Genomic DNA, 17,760 nt, shown 5'->3' with positions numbered 1-17,760 from the left:
ACTTTTAGTATATGTTTTATGCTAATTCTGAGCAACTTTTCATTCAGGCTTTTTCCCCATTTTTTTTTTATTTTTATAGCTTTAGAATAATTTACCTTCCTGTTCTACCTCTTACCAGCTTTTTTTTACAGCACAAAAAAAACCAATGCTCTGTAAGGCTACAATTTTAAGATTGCAAAAAACTTTCAATGAATCTTGATGGTAAGTAATTAAAGGGGCCTTATTGCCTTTTATTAATACAGTACACTTTTCAAGAGCTAGCTGACCAAAACTTTAATAAATGTTATCTCTGTACACAAAGTAGGGATGCACCGAATCCAGGATTTGGTTTGGGATTCGGCCTTTTTCAGCAGGATTTGGATTTGGCTGAAACCTTCTGCCCGGCCGAACCGAATCCGACTCCTAACTGAAAAAAGCTTTCCCTACCCCTAATTTGCATATGCAAATTAGGATTTGGTTCGGTATTCGGCCGCATTTTTCACGAAGGATTCGGGGATTTGGCCAAATCCAAAATAGTGGATTCGGTGCATCCCTAACTCAAAGCTATAATCTTCCACTGAATAAGCACACTGTTGACTGTGAATAATTTGTGTTGCCTTGTCATTTATTAGTGCCATATTTCCTGCATTACTGTGCAATACAGATAAAGCAAAGATATTGCAAGTAAATCGTTGAGGGGACTCGCCTTATGGCTGGGATTATACTAGGGCTAGCGTATGTAGAGGTGCCACAGAGAAGTAGAAAAGATGCTCAGTGTTTTGAGCTCTATCTGTCCATGGTAACCTCCTCTCCACTCATTACAGGTCAATATATGAACTATAACTATGTCATTGGCCTGCTTCAATGAAATAAATGGATCAATCGTATTGGGGGTGCCTCACTCCTTTGAATTAGAATGTGAAAAATTTAATTTTCTGTTCGTCCCTTTAGCATATAGAAATTATGATCAGTGATACCTAAGAAATTGTATGCTGCCCTTGTCACACACACAGAATATTGTACTAGAAAAAAAAGACAATTTACAGTCCATACTTTGTCTACAGGTTTCTTCAGAAGACTCTAGAGCTCAGTTCCTAATTCCATCTGGGTCCCTGGGCCAAAATAGGGCTGAGGCATCTCTCAATCGGGCACGGAACCTCAATCCAATGGTGTCAGTAGAAGCAGATACTGAAAACATCAATCAGAAATCTGATGATTTTTTCACGCAGTTTGATGTCGTAAGTATTCACCAACTTGGAATCATTTGTGTAAACCTAATATCAGCCTGATGTCCATTATGTTTCTTCAAGGGATTCCATTGTCTTATTACTGCTATTTTGGTTTAATATATTTATGCAAACCTAATAAGTGCAGGGATGTTTTGAATCTTAGTTAAATGACCATAAGCATATGTTTTATTCAAAACAAGCTAAATAGATAGAGCTTGTTTTTTTTTCTCTATCTTTTAAAAGGACAAGACCAAGTAAAGTTTGCCAGTCTACAATCACCATGTATGTCTTTACTTATCTTAAATGATCCAAAACTTTATTGGACATGTTGATATCTTCACATTTGTTCTCATTCATATCAGTGTTACAAATGACAGAAATATCTTTCTGTGAGTTCATTTCTGACTACTAATGCTTATATTGAATTCCATCAAATGCATCAGAAAACAACAAATAGTGAGTTGATAAGTGGACCTCCTACATGAGTCATGTCATCACTGATACGATTATTGGGCAATCACAAAAGTCAAAGACACTGCACATGCTCTACGCTGAAAGTGTAGTATGTTGTTCACCTTCCAACATTTTTTTCAGTTCAATTGGTTGCAGTTTCAATTTTTCCGAATACTTCCTATTTTCTATGTGTGACTTGTATTGAAGTGTAAGTCTACATTTAGTTGATACATTTCTTACCTTTGTCCATACTGAGTGGAATCCTTGATTTTCATTACAGGCAGCTGTTAGAATTGATACAATAGTTGCTAATACTCTAGAGATGGTGCTGAGAAATGTATCAACTAAGGAGCAGATTTATCAAAATGTGAGTTTAGATTTTAATAGATAAAAACTCACCCACATTCTATTCATTCTTATGGGATATTTAAAAGCATATTTATCAACAGTTGAAATTTAGAACTCACTATTTGATAAATATGCTTCCAAAAATCCCATAGGAATAAATAGAGCACGAGTGAGTTTATTAAAATCGAAACTCTCATTTTCGTAAATCTGCATCTAAATGTTGCAAAATTGTAACCGTGCAGAATCTGCACCTGAATTAAATAAACTTAGATTTTGGAAAAATGGTAGAAAAATAAATAATGGAAAGCAATTTAAAAAAAAAAATTCTATTTCTGGAGAACAATCTGAAAACAACTGAAATGAAAAAGTGATTGGAAGGTGATCAACCACTTTTAGGTTTTTGGAGTGCATTAATATCTAAAGTTTCAGGATTTTAGTATACCACTCCATTTCAAACACTTATGGGACAACTAGGATTTTATTTTTGCATTGCTACAAAAAAAAAAGTCCTAATGCTTCAGGGTCATTAACATGGAAATTAGTGATGTGTGGGTCGGGTTTTACCTGACCCTAATCCTCCCTCCACCCACGCCAGCCCGCAACTTCTGGGTTCCTTTTATAGACCCGCCCCACGGATGACATCACAAAAGGGGTGGGCGCACATCTATAAAAGAGGAAGTTGGAAGCTGGCAGTGTAAGTTGGCGGACGGGGAGAGCAGGAAGAACATCTCAACCTGGACCCGACCGGAGGTGCGAGGTCGTCCAGAACCCGCCCAACCCACGGGTATCGGGTCGGCCCGCACATCACTAATGGGAATGTAGTATAAAGTTCTTATGTTCTAGGATGTACTGACCCCTACGGGTCTGAATATTTTTTTTTTTTTTTCAATGTGTCTGTATTAATCTATACTATTTTGAAAACAATATAGCAAGGTACAAGAGGAAATAGAACTTCCCGGGGTTGTGCAGAAACGTGTTTAAATCTGTTTTTTTTAAAAACAAGCTCCCACTCTGTTTCTACTCCCTGTGCCAGCTTTTTGTGTCTATGAGGAAACGGGGCTTAACAACAGGAAACTTATTCAGAGGAGAAAAAAAGTCTCTATTTTACTTTCTGTCGTAGCAAAACAGGAGAAAGCAGTTGGCGAGTTTCGAGCTGACATCTTGATTGTTAGTGATAATGTTCACAAGGCATTTGGGAACAATAGTTTGTTGCCAGAGAGCAGCCTTTCACATTGTCTGTCTGAATGGAAGGTCACACACCCTGAAACCATTCAGATTGTTTGTATTTTTTGTGGTATTTTATGAACCAGCAACAACTTTTTTTTTTTACGTTGTTGGGGTCATATTCTAAAAAAATCTTTTGACTAATACCTTTGTTTGTTATGGTATCCCACTAATGCCCTTTTAATTCACACAATTTTACCCAAGTGATTTAAATGCACCTTTACTTCATAAATACAAGTGCATGTGCTGTTTTTATTTCAGCTGCTTATTTATAAGGGGCTAACAGAGACCAAAACAGGCTTGGGTGGGTGGGGTGTCGTATTTTTTTGGCAGGGTGGTTCCTGGCAGCAATGGGTGTCCTTGAGGTCGGGTTCTCAGGTGGCCCTAGGAAGTTATATAATCCTAATCTAAATGGATTTAGAAGTATCTATAATCAAAATTAACTGTGAGAAGAATGTAAGCAAGTTTAGTCAAAATGTCCCATATGGGCCTATAATATATGCTTGTGTGTGACCAGCTGTAGCTTCTGCAGGGAAGACAGACTAATAATAAATTTACTTTTTTTTAGGTGTGCCTAACGTCTTGCCCCAGTGACCTCTTAGTTAGAGTGAACCATATCTGCCACAAACACAACATAAAGTTTTTCACTGGTGATGTGTATGGGTACCATGGGTCCATGTTTGCTGACCTTGGAGAACATGAGTTTGTCGAGTAAGTATTATGCTTACACAAACAATTTAGTAATCAATCTGACTCGCCCTCTATGCACACGCATGTTTTTAAATTTGTGCATGAAAGATCATATTTAGGCATTTCAGTCACAGGGAGAGTTGCACAATGCATATTTTTGCAACTGAATAGAATTATGTAGGTAAAAACTCAATTACATGTTTTGGAAATTAGTTGCTTTAAAGGAGAAGTAAACCCCTTCTTAAAATACCCTCCCCCCCACCCTAAAGTGCTGACTCGTTCTGAAAGCACATGACCAGCTAAACAACTACAACTAAAAAAATACACTTGCTGGTTCAGGAATTCAATTTTATATGGTAGAGTGAATTATTTGCAGTGTAACCAGTGTAATTTAAAAACTACATCATAAATGTGTCTGCTTTTACTTGTCATGTTTCTGCATTCAAATTCTCAATGTTTAAGTATTTAGCACACAACCCCCCCCCCCTTGCAGAAACTTTAAATTCACATAAAAGGAAATCATGCTGCCTATGGCAGAATTTGGTGTTATTAGGCAGGAATAATAATTTTTGAGCTGAATGCCATTTGCCTCTTTTATGTATCTGTCGATGTAAAAAAGTATTGTTGTAACCAATAATATTGTTTCAGAGAGAAGGCCAAGGTGACAAAAGCAAAGCCGTTAGTTGAAGATGGTCCAGAGGCTAAGAAAGCAAAGATCGACCCTACAGAGACCATTTTGGTTAAAAAGGTATGGAGCTCTTTGACCGAAAAAAAGGCCAATTGGGGCACCTAAATGTACACTGGTAATTTAGTGTTGTCTTAATTTTACTTAAATTCTGATATTTTCTGTTATCAGGGTAGTCTAACGGGAAACTATCGCGAAGATGAACATTTAATACAAGCTTCATTTTTTCATTCACGCTTCTAATAAATCTGCTAGGAAAGCGAGCTTCTATATATAGATATAGATATATATATATAGATAGATATATAGATAGATAGATATATATATATATATATATATATATATATATATATATATATATATATATATATACAGTATAATACACAAAAGCCACGAATATCTTGTAAATTATATCCTTATAAATGGTGAGTTCTGATGTCATCAGTCATAAACGGTGAGTTCTGATGTCATTTCTGTCACATGACTCACTGAAACGTGTGTATTATAATAAATAAAGTACCCCCAGTTGCAAAATATGAGGATATTAGAAGTTACCTCGTAGTTCCATGACCTGTATAAAAACACTTGGCCTTCAGCCTCGTATTTTTATATGGTCCTGAAACTCATCGGTAACTTATAATATCCTTATATTTTACAAGAGGGGGTACTTTATTCACTATATATATAGATAGATAGATATAATAGATATATAGATATAATAGATAGATAGATAGATAGATAGATATATAGATATATATATAGATATATATATTTGTAAACCTAAAAAGAAGGATATTTGCAGTGTACTTCAGTTAGAAATGTTGTGCTATTTCTTTAAAATAAATGATTCTAATTGAAGTACATTGCAAATGTGCTTTTTTAAGGTTTACAAGAACTACATGTAATATTGTTTTTTGCCTTTACATCCCCTTTAATTCAGAAATGGTACAGAAGTTTTGGCTATATATAGAAAAATTCTATCTAGTATGATAAAACTTTCCGATAGTTCCCCTTAAATAAAGCCTTAAGTGTTGTTTATTGGGGGGTCTGTGACAGAGAAGGTATTTATGCAGGGTCATGAATTTTAATCAGTTTGGTTACTAGGGGCTAATTACCGTAGCAACCAGAAAGCACTCCTGAATCAGAGTTGAAGATTGAACAGATGGTCTGAAAAGAAAAATATGTAATTAAGTATTACAATAAACTTGAAGCCTCACACTCTCTGTAAATTTTTAGTTGCTGAGGTCACAGAGTCCTGACAGATCTTTCAGCTGCATGCTACAAAGAGCCAGAAAAGTAGCAATTAAAAACAAAAATACTAAATAAATAATGACCAGTTGAAAAGTCCATCTATAACATACTAAAAGTTAATTCAAAGTTGAAGGTCTCCTTAACATCTTCTTAAACAATCTTTAATGTTAATATAACATTTTTATATGCTGCATAATGTGTTTTCATGTTGGCACATCATTTCCCCAAGTACGTAGCATCACTTTATAAAGCCAGAGAGAACTGTGTGGCTGCAGAGACTATATTGAAGTAGTAAATGATCATGCTGTTTGTTTCAAGATGGCACCAAGCTCACGTTGTTACCTTATAATTCAAACATAGACAGCTTGGGAAGTTTTGTGGTGAAATCATTCTGTAATCTTCTCTAGTTACTTAAGACGATCCCGCCCTTCACATTAATTTATTCGTTTTTTGACATAAATTAGGATGCCTGAGGTACTCCGCAAACAGTAAGTGTTGCAAATGGGACTTCATTTTTACTTGACAGACTTTGCAAAAGTGACATATTTAAATTGGAAAATGCTTGGGGGATGTGTGCTTTATTCCCTGCTGGTGAGAGAATGCACTGCCTGAAAGAACACAATAATGTCTGAACAGTTTGCAATTTAGCGTAATATCTCAGTGGGACCTTGGCTCCCTCAGAATTTAAGCATGTAAAAGACATCAAATAGGGATAAAATGTTGGTGCCGGCAGAAGAATTGTACCTGCTATGGCCAGTTTATATACTGTACACATGGCTTTTTAATTTGGTCCAGCAGATATAATGGGCAACTGAGCTGTAAAGGTAATGGCACACATGGATATTTGTCACCCACTTTTAATAGTCCCTGCCCAGCCAATAAAATCTCCCAAAAAAGACTTTCCATACGATAACACAAACATTGCTGCAAGTAAAACCTTTAACTCGCAATGATCTGGCTTATATATGGGAACATTTTTCCCTTCATGTTTTCCCACGGTTACTAAGAATAATAGGTTTTACTTGCAGCAATCTCCAGGTTATCCTATAGAAAGTATTTTTCAAGAGGTTTGTCCCTGCTATAGCAAATTTCCTCGAGTGCCATTGCCCTTAATGGCAAGGATCCTTTCAGCAATCCTGGGATAGCAGTAGCATAAGCCATATTTGTGTAGGAGTGATTTTATTTTTAGGTTAATGGCACACAGATATTTGGTAACTGCAACTGCATTCCTCTCACTGGAAAACTGCACTGATCAAATTGCTTTACTCTGCCACTATCCATTCACTTAAAGGAACTGTAACATCAAAAAAATGAAAGTGCTTTAAAGTAATAAAATATAATGCATTGTATGTATATGTTTATTTGTACAGCTCTCCTTGAGGGCAAAGCATTGCTGCCCTGCACTAGTAAAACTGGTGTGTTTGCTTTAGAAACACTACTATTGTTTATATAAATCAGCTGCTGTGTAGCAATGGGGGCAGCCATTCAAAGGAGAAAAGGCTCAGGTTACACAGCAGATAGCAGATAAGCTCTATAGAACATAATGGTGTTATCTGTTATCCACTAATTAACCCGTGCCATATAGTCTTTTTACAATTTCCACCATTGCTACACAGCAGTTTATTTATATGAACTATAGTAGTGTTTCTGAAGCAAACACATCAGTTTTACCAGTGCTGGGCAACAATACTTCATATTTTCATTACTTTAAAACACTAATTTTTTGGTGTTACTGTTCCTTTATAGGAAGCAATAGTAAGCATGCTGTCTGCTGCATACAGTTATATAGGGAGGTGCTTCTCATTTAAACTCCTCATTAACAAGGCGTGTTTTTCATTAAGGACTATGGGGCAAAGGCTTTTTGATTGCTTTTTCAAGTAGCAGATTGTCATGGCAGAGGATTACAAGTGTAATTTAGCGGAACACGGCTTCCAAGATTGTTATAGGCACTAATGTTGGTTCAGGTAACCCAAACTACAGTTTGGTGGGGCTGCCATAGTGAACCATTGGCTTGTGCACCCTTGTTGAAAAAAAAAAAATATCTGTCTTTGCGATGATTAACATGGATGAGTTTTAGGTGGTACATAGCTTACTTTATTCACTGGGGGGAAACAAAGCATTATGTACTGTAAGTCAAATGGTAAAAATCAATAATACTGTACATTTTAGTGGCAAGACAATAATAATAATATGTGAAACATTTAGGGGTAGGCAGACAGATGAATGCAAAGCACTTAAATATGGCTCTGCTTTCTTTATAAAGACATGACCTGTTTTTGAGCCAGCCAGTTACCCTCTCATTATACAAAGCTTTCACTCTGACCTGTGCAGCTTGTAGCACTGTATATCTCTATAGGTGGGAGTTGGCAGAACAGCAAACTTATAAAAAATAACATAAAATATAGCATTCATCTTCTTTTAACTTCTCTACTGTCAGTTTGTGTCTTTTCAGTTTCCAGTGCAGAAAATAATGGCACAAAATACAGATTTACAGCTTGTTCTAAACAGTTGAACATGTTTCAGAATTCGGCAGAAAACGATTGCATAGTTTTTGTGATGGAGCAAGTTATGGTGACATATTTTAAGAACTCAACTTATAAAAAAAGGAAAGATTCTTCTATAAATGATAAGTCTAGTTTCCCATAAGAGATGTATTCCTGGCCCCTCAGGCAGAAAGGGGATAAAATCAGACTCCAGTATAATTTCATTTGCATGACAGGATGTTAAGACTGGAACTGACATTTGTGATCAGTGGACATAAGTAACTTGATATTTTTCGGCGGTGAACCATTAACATATATGCTTCTCCTGCCTGTTCTTATTGTGACATAACCTTTCACCTGTAAATGTCCCCCTCTATAATACCCCCAAAATTAGGCCTAGTGTGCACTCCTCCAGGCAACAAATAAATGCTCCCTGGAACAATACAGCAGCAGACATGCCAGCCACTAATTACATAGATGACATTTTGAAGCCAAAAGGTCATGCTTCCTTAAAGTATTTCAGAAGGGAAAAAGTGCATTTTGTGACCTGTATTGATGGTCATGGTTAGGGAGATATTAGCAGGAGAACAGAGACCTATTGTTGGATCCCAACTTTAGCTAACAAAGCCGTGAATCTCCATTTAGCAAAAAAAAAAAAAAAAAAGTGCATTTTCTTAAAATTTGCTATTCTGACAAATCTTTCCAATTTTGCCTGTTGATTGTTCTGTTTTTTAGTAGCTTGAGATGGCAAATGATAGACTGAAGGCTTTTAGCAGCAATTCAAGTTCAACTATCATGACAACTAAGGAGGGTGTCTGTTAATCCTTCAGAGATTGGAACACAAGTGACACTAGCTTTTTAACTTTGCATTGCAAATCAGAGCATGGCCTGCTCTCACTGCTTCTACAACACTCACAACCCTTGCTTATACCCTGCAGCCTCTGATATTGATATAACATTTATATTTTATGTATTGCACCCGTTTTTGGTTTTTACCTGATCTGGACTTTCAGGAGTATGTAGAGTAGCAAACGGGTATTGTCTCCAGTTCTCACCGCCATTGGTTTGCACTTGCAGAATTTAATGGTTTTATTTTTTCATACCTGTTATGTTTCACAAATGGTAATTGTACGATAAAATCTAGAGTAGTTTGTCAATTAAATTTACCTGATCCGCCCTGTTTGATCTTCGAATTTGTTCAGCATTAAGCATATTTTGATGTTCCAATGGACATCAGTACATTTAAAGGGGTGGTTCACAAGTTAACTTTTAGTATGTTTAAGCATGGCTAATTCTAAGCAATTTTTCAATTGGCCTTCATTTTAATTTTTTGTAGTTTTTGAAATATTTGCTTTCTTTCTTTGATTCTCCAGCTTTCAAAATGAGGGTCACTGACCCCATCTAAAAAATAGATTCTCTCTAAAGCTACAAATGTATTGTTATTGTTACTTTTGAATACTCATCTTTCTATTCAGTCCATCCCCTATGTATATTCCAGTCTATTATTCAATGCATGGCTGCTAGGGTAATTTTGACCTTAGCAACCAGATTGCAATCTTGAGAGCTGCTGAATATAAAGCTTAATAATTCAAAAACCACAAATAATAAATAATGAAAACCAATTGCAAATTGTCTCCGAATATCACTCTCTACATCATACTAAAAGTTAATTTAAAGGCGAACAATAGCTTTTTGTTTTAGAAGTTTAAGCTGAGATTTGTGGAGAACACTTGTTTGCTGTGGTAGATGCTTCTGTAATATTTTGACTAAACACTGATTTGTTGGCCTAAATATTCTTGGAAATATCACTAAGTGCTGTAACAATGTTTTCATGTTTCTGCAACTGTTTTAGGAGTTAAGGGGGAAGTGATGACAAAACAGCTGGCCTTTTAAAACAAAAACCCAGACATTGTAAATCCTCAGATATATACGCTACTTTTTCATTTGTCATCGTTTTCTTTGTTATTCCGATTTGCTATTCCATTCTGCAGCCAGATTTACAGAAGAGGGTACATATTCACTGTAGATTCATGACAATGCAAAATCCTGAGATTCGCCCACATAAATCATACAATAGTTGTTTAAACCATAGCAACAAGAAAGTAGGGTAGGCTGCTCTGAATAGAATATTCTAGTTGTCAGTCATCCGGGACAGGCATGTTTGCAGGTCTAAAACTGCCACCTATTACATCCCCAATATTCTTCTCATTAAAAGTTTTCTGGTTGTGTAGAGCAGGGAAAGTAGATTAGATAAAGTGGAGCACAGTGTCCTTAGCTAGAACACTCAGTCTCATTATCCACAAGTGACATTGCAACAACCCCAGTCACTGTTGTGTTTACTGTCTTAATGGTTTAAAGAGCTGTGGGGGAGGATCACAGATGAAGGAAGCCTTAGTTTGACAGCAAGCTGAAACACCAGCATTCCCATTGCATTTTGTATTGTTTTTTGTCCTTGTCAGAAAGTACAATTCTGCCCACTAAAAGATGCCCTAGAAATTGATTGGCGTAGTGAAAAGGCAAAGTCTGCTCTGAAGAAGACTCCCACCGACTACTTCCTTTTGCAAGGTAAGAATTGCTGCTGCATCTTAAACAGAAATCTCTGTGTAGTACACTCCTATTGATTTGTTTGCTTCTAAAAACTGCATTATGTCACTATGCTTCCCTTCATAGCTGATGCTTTCATCCTTCCTTCCTCCCTTTCCCTGTCTCTCTCTTAAGGTGGCCATGCACGTAGAGATCCGCTCATTTGGCGATTTTGCCAAAGAATGGATCTCTCCCCAATATGCCCACATTGAGGCGGGCGATATCGGGCTGATCCAATCGTGGGCCCTAGGGCCCACTGATCTAATCATAATGTAGGCAATATAAGTGGTTGGATTGTGGGGCTGCATCAACGAACCAATGCGGTAACGATCCGACGGGATTTCTAACCCTGTCCAATCGACATATGGTCAATTGGCCAGATATTGATAGGGGAAGCCCTTCGGAGGGCCCCCACGCACGGGCCAATAAGCTGCCGACTCGGTCTGTCCACAGCTTTTATCTGCCCTTGTATGGCCAGCTTTAAGCAAAAAAGAATAAGTATCATAAAGCTATCTCCTTGTTACATTTACATACTCTGATGGATATTTACAAATGCAGACACATTATTCTTTACACATAATGATCTTTAATACCGTAATACCCATTTTTCGAATATTAACAGAATGTGCCACCACCATCAAAGGGAATAACCTACTCATGACCCCATATTCTAATCAAATTGTTTTTATTCCTTCTAGTAATTTGTTCATTTTTGTATGTTTTATTGATAAAACCTTTGCACACAGGGCAAGGCAAAGCAAATTTCCCATATTATGTATCATTCAGATCAAGTTTAAAGTGCTCTATTAGATCTATAAACAGGCAGTTATAGGTGTGGCAGCCAAAGTTCATGCAATACAGGGTTACACAGGCACAACATACTTTGATAAAATAAAGTTCTTCTGGGGTTGAGCACTGTAATGGTTAAGCTGAGCTCAAGAGAGGTGGTTAGGAGAAAAAAAATAGGATCCGACAGCTAGAGTTTCTATGGGAACCAGTATTACTATCTCTTTATTGACTGGAGCAGGCCTGGACTGGGAGTCAAAATAGGCCCTGTCATTCCAAGTGCACAGAGGCCCAAACAGCCCTAATACCAGCCCAAACAGCACCCTACCAGCCCACTATATGATAACTTTCTATGGAGCTGTATAGCAGCCCCTCTGGCATTTGCCAGAAATCACAGATTGCCAGTCCGGGCCTGGACTGGAGGGTGTGTTTAGTAATCTGAGCTGAGAAGAACTGAGCATGTTCATGAGTCAACAGCCAAAGTAAATTCCTGAGAGACGGGGTAGAGTGGGTTAGAGGAGTAGAAGGATTTCTAAGTGATTAAGGGGATGCTGCAGTCTTACTGTTAACCTTTTAACAACCAGAGTGGCAGGTAGCTAAAGAATTCAAAGAGGCTGTTCACTGATTACTGTGTGTGTGTTACGTGTCATTTAATTGTCAGAAACAATATGTTGGTAGTAGAGTATATTGGCAATATGTTGGTAAGCAGAAGGTTTAAGGAAAGAGTGAGTGAGCATTTGAACCAAATTAAAAGCCCACGGACAAGAGCAAAGGTCAATGTCACTAGACACTTTGCAGTGCAGTAATGGTAACATCGTTTTTTTTTTCTCAGTCCAGGGGATTGAAAGGGTGAGGTTAGAAGTAAGAGGGGGGACCCTGGGGCTCTTGGCCAAGAGGGAAGTATTCTGGATTTTTCACTTACAAACGTGTTTGCCATTTGGTCTTAAATATGAATTTAGTCGTATGCTTTACTTTAGGATTGAGGAGAGTTTTGATCTAGGTACATTATAGTTTTTTGGTGAGATATAATAAGAATAAGAGCCAGACTCTTATCGGAGACAGGTCTGTTGATAATGTATTTGTAGAGCTTTAATGTGTAATTTATACTGTATATTATCCCATATTAGTCATTTATTTGGATGCAATACATAAGGGCAAGGACGTTGTATGGGTTTTTACGTGATGTAATATTATTTATACAGGTTATATGTAATTGAAATAGGACCTCTGAAATGTAAGGCTATAACAATGTACACTTAATTAAGAGGCATGGCCAAGCTCTCTGATTGGTTTTACGTTAAGATGGGAGGGTCTATGTTTGTGACTCGCCTATGATTAAGTACTGGAGGGTACGAAATGCCCAAGGTGGATTGTCATGGGGTCAGTATAAACATTTTTTAATATGGATTTTTGAATAAAAATGTAATTTTACGAATTTTGAACTATGGGATATCATTTGTTATAAAGTGGTCATCTAAAATCATGCCATACTTTTTATCCACCCTTTCTAACAGCTTTGGCCCTCCGCCACCCAGGCAATTTACCTTTATATGTGGTTTAGCAAAATGACATGCTGATTTGTCCCAGCCAATCCTTCCTAACCTCTAGTCCTGACAGTCTGGCTTGCACTTTAATTCCACTGTCTTGTGGATTGTCTTCCTCCACTGCTTGGACTTGAATTCTAAGACTTATGACACACACAAATGTAAATAGCTGCCACTTGAGGCTAGCTAACATTTTTTCCATACAGCATAATAGTCTACTTTCCAAGTAGAAAATGATAGGTGTAAATTCCCTCAGGACCCTTTACATGTATAGAGGTGGTTACAGAAAATAAGAAACCACATTCTTTCTTGTGTGTTGAGCAGAGATATGCAGTGCCAAAAAAACGTGTGTTATATTTAGATTCCTGTGTCCTTGTGCTGGAGCAACAGAACAGATGCAAGCACACACTTCATTATATGGGCTTTGGGCCTGTGCCCTGGAGCAAGCATGAGCATTGTCTACAGCTCCTCTGTGTGTTCAGCCCCATACAAACAACTACTGCATAAACAGCTCTGGGCTAAAGGAGGAAAATCATTTGTCTTGCTGAAAGGAATGTCACATATATATATAGTTCCGATACTGTGTGTGAAAAATGACTTTGGTCCTTCAACGTTGCAACGTTTCAAACAACATATTCCTAATAACGTCTCCAATGTGGTAACATTTATGGGAGGATTAATTAAGGGCCAAGTTGTGTTTTCCACTAAAATTAGATTTTTGAGGTGTTTTTTTCTTTTTTTGGATTAATTCAAGGTTTTTTTTTTTTTTTGGGTTGTTAACCCTGTACTTGCTGAATTGAGTTTTTTCCATTCAAGTTTTCTCTTCAATAAGAAACCATTCGAGTTGTGAGTTCATTCGAGGTATAAAAAAAAAACCTTTGAATAACCCCCTTATTCTTGCCTTCAGGATGGAAAGTAGATTGCTCTCAAATTTAACCTGGAATATTGATTTTAACCCTAAGTAATAAAAATAATTTAGCAGTTTGCTTACGGGTTTTTGTGGTTGTAGATACAGGTATGAGATCAACTATCCAGAAACCGGTTATTTTAAAAGTTCCGAATTACAGGAAGGCCATCTTTCATAGACTCCACCAAATAATTAAGATTTTTCAAAATGATTTCATTTTGCTCTGTAAGAAAAAAAGGAGTACATTGTACATGATAACTAAGCTGCATGAATCCATACTGATAACAAAACAATCATACTGGGTTTAATGTTTAAATTATTTTTTTAGTAGACTTTAGGTACAGAGAGCCATATTACAGAAATACACCATATATGGAAAACCCCAGATCCCAAGCTTTCTTGATAGCAGGTCCCATACCTGCCTATCAGCTGTTCTGCTTTTTCCTTACATTTAATGAACTCATAATAAATGGCAGTTACTTTGAGTTTCCCACACTTCATTGATTCTGTTTCTCTGATGTGTTGTTAGAATATTAGAATATTATCCTGGCAGTCACCTGTTTCTTAAAGTTGGGTCCCCAGATGGGGATTACAATTCCCAGTTCTCACACCACTGAACACATTATAGTTTATTAGAAGCCTGTCTGTTTTTGGAGTGTGGAAAATATAAACTTCTTTCAGCTCGTGCCCTGTATTAAAGGAATTGTTCAGTGTTAAAATAAAAACTGGGTAAATAGCCTGTGTGAAATTAAAAATATTTCTAATATGGTAAGTTAGGCAAAAATGTAATGTATAAAGGCTGGAGTGACTGGATGTGTAACATAATAGCCGGAATACTACTTCCTGCTTTTCAGCTCACTTGGTTAACAGTGACTGGTTACCAGGCAGTAACCAATCGGAGACTTGAGGGGGGGGGGCACATGGGTCATATCTGTTGCTTTTGAATCTTAACTGAATGCTGAGGCTCAATTACAAACTCACAGAACAGAAATGTACCATGTGGCTCCCCTTCAAGTCGCTGACTAACTCAGAGTTATAGAGCTGAAAAGCAGGAAGTAGTGTTCTGGCTATTATGTTAGACATCCAGTCACTCCAGCCTTTATACATTACATTTTTGGCTAACTAACTATATCAGACACATTTTTTATTTTGCACAGCCTATCTATTTACCCAGTTTTTATTTTCACAGTTCTTATTTTCACACTGAACTGTTCCTTTAACAGGTTTTAGGTGCCAGCCACCTTGTATTATTTAGATGATGGGCAGTCTTTTCTCTTTGGATCATAATTTTTATATTTGTTAGGAAATAAATAACACACACCAAGTATCATTAGAGACAAGAAAGAGTAACAAGCGCTTTATCACAACAAGGACATTAGAACTGGCCTTTGTGTCTGGTTCCAAATTATGATTTCTTTTATCAGTTAAAGGACGTCAGGCTTGTTTGCTCTGCAGATGTTGCTACAACTTCCATCAACACAGAATATGGCTACGTCAACATGCATGCAGGCTTGTGATGTATAAATAACCCCATCCACACTTCCTTCAGCTTCTGAACCCATTGTGTGCTCTGCATCTGCAGTATTGTCTGCACTGCTTGACTAAGATCTGGCCTTTCAGCACCTGACTGTCACAATGAGCTGTTACATGTATCAGAAGGGTTAGCTTCTGTGTTCCACAACTGAATATTTCACACAATTATGTACTTAAGTACATTGTTACATATATGACTGATTCATTCTAAGTGTTGTCCCTATGTGTCAAAGCCTCGAGTTCATTTAGCTCTGATCGTAGACAGTTCAGTTTATGCACTGCTGCAAATAATGTAACCTGCCAGGTTAATTCCTATCTGATAAATTCTTCACAACCTGTAGTCCAGCTATGTTCATTACTGCAAATTAAAGCAGTGGTTCACCTTTTAAGTTCATATTTAGTATGTTATGGAATGGCTAATTCTAAGCAACATTTTTTCAGTTGGCCTTCATAATTTACTATTTTTAATTATTTACTTGCTTGTTCTGACTCTTTTAAATTGGGGTCACTGGCCCTATCTAAAAACAAATGTCCTGTAAGGCTACACATAGGGGGTTATTTATCAAAACTTGACTGTTAAAAGAGTTTTTTTATACCTCGAGTGAACTCACAACTCAAATGGTTTCTCATTTAAGAAAAAATTTGATTCTGCAAGTTCGAGACCTGAAAACTCGAATTAATCTAGCTTCCCGTGGGGAAAAAACTGAAGTCACTCGAATTATTTGAGTTTTTGTGCAAAACCCTCTGATAAAAATTTGAACATCATGAAGGCTTTTTACATCTTCAAATGGTCCAAGGGACCTCTGCCGTGGACTTCTACATGACCTCGACAAGTTTTAGATGATGTATTTTCAGATTTGAGCTATTTCCAAGTTTGGGGTATAAAAAAAAAAATTAAAAAAAAAAAACTCAAAAAAAGTGTTGTTTTTTTACCCTAAAATGTGAGTTTTGACCAAAAAATCACCTTGAAAAATCAAATTTTCGTGGAAAACACAACTCAAACTCCCTTGTTATTGCTACTTTGCTACTCTATCCATTTGGACCCTTTTTTATTAATTTTCCAGTCTCTTATTCAGCTCCATGATGGAGACATCACTCTCCCATCGTACTAAAAGTTTCGCAGAGTTTTCTTACATTGCCTGAAGATAATGAACTACAAATCCCAAGATTCACTGTTAGAAATGTATCAAAGGAGTTGAGATTTGAAATTCCCAGTAATAGCCTGACAAACTGTCTCTTTGCAGTCACTGTTGACCCTTGACTCTCAGGAGCCTAAACCAACCAATCGCTGAAAATGATAGTATCGGGGTCAGTACTACTGGCAAATGGTAGTCCCTTGGCTTTAGATTTAGTGGGCCAAAGCCAGTGCTGGTAACTGTTCTTTCTATTGACATCCCTTTCAACTCCTATATAGTTGGTGTTCGCTTAAATGGCCACTGTTCTTTATAGCTGATGTTTAATGGTTTCCTCAGTTAATTGCAACTTTTTGTAAGTTTCTGGCTGTCAGTCCAATAGTATAGGAAGGACACTGAAAATATAGAAATAGCAAAACGTATTTTCTTAATGTAAATAGATATTTTTTCTTTCTGTATCTATATTTCAAATGCCCGGCTTCTTCCTATATGTTTGTAACTTTGAGGATCTTACCGGTGACCCCTGCAGTGAACGCTGTACATATGCACTATATACTACTATACTACTGTTAGTCTAAGAGGGAATGCTCAGATGAGATGATGGGGTCATGTGGATTTATTAAGCACTTCTGTATCAGGACCTCTAAACTTTTGAGAAATTCTGCCTTATAAGTGGCCTACGCTGGAAGGTGGCTGCACCCCAAAAATACTGTTTGGCATGAATTCAGCATGTATCCACCATGTATTTATTCTTTTGCTGTATTCATGATTCACATTTCTGTTTAATGTGACTTAAGTCAGTTTTGTGAAGCGTATATATCTGTGGCTAGGTATATATGTTAAAAAGTTTATATCATGTATTTAATACAGACACAACTGACAGGCCTGGATTTGTGGAAAGGCCACCTAGGGCGGCAGGATTTTAGGGGGGC

At 37.0% G+C, this 17,760-nt stretch overlaps 1 protein-coding gene across 2 annotated transcripts in view; it reads left to right on the top strand.

Moving 5' to 3' along the window:
• Positions 1-17,760, top strand: part of sae1.L (SUMO1 activating enzyme subunit 1 L homeolog) — a 30,731-nt gene that overhangs the window by 6,430 nt on the left and 6,541 nt on the right. For both annotated transcript variants that reach the window (NM_001091789.1, XM_018228860.2), the window contains 4 exon segments: positions 1,044-1,217; positions 3,802-3,944; positions 4,572-4,671; positions 10,802-10,907. In NM_001091789.1, the coding sequence (NP_001085258.1) occupies positions 1,044-1,217; positions 3,802-3,944; positions 4,572-4,671; positions 10,802-10,907 (523 nt within the window).

This window comes from Xenopus laevis, chromosome 8L (assembly GCF_017654675.1).
Source record: "Xenopus laevis strain J_2021 chromosome 8L, Xenopus_laevis_v10.1, whole genome shotgun sequence".
Lineage (NCBI taxonomy): Eukaryota > Metazoa > Chordata > Amphibia > Anura > Pipidae > Xenopus > Xenopus laevis.
The sequence above is the reverse complement of the archived record's forward strand: the minus strand, read 5'-3'. Positions and strand labels throughout refer to the sequence as shown.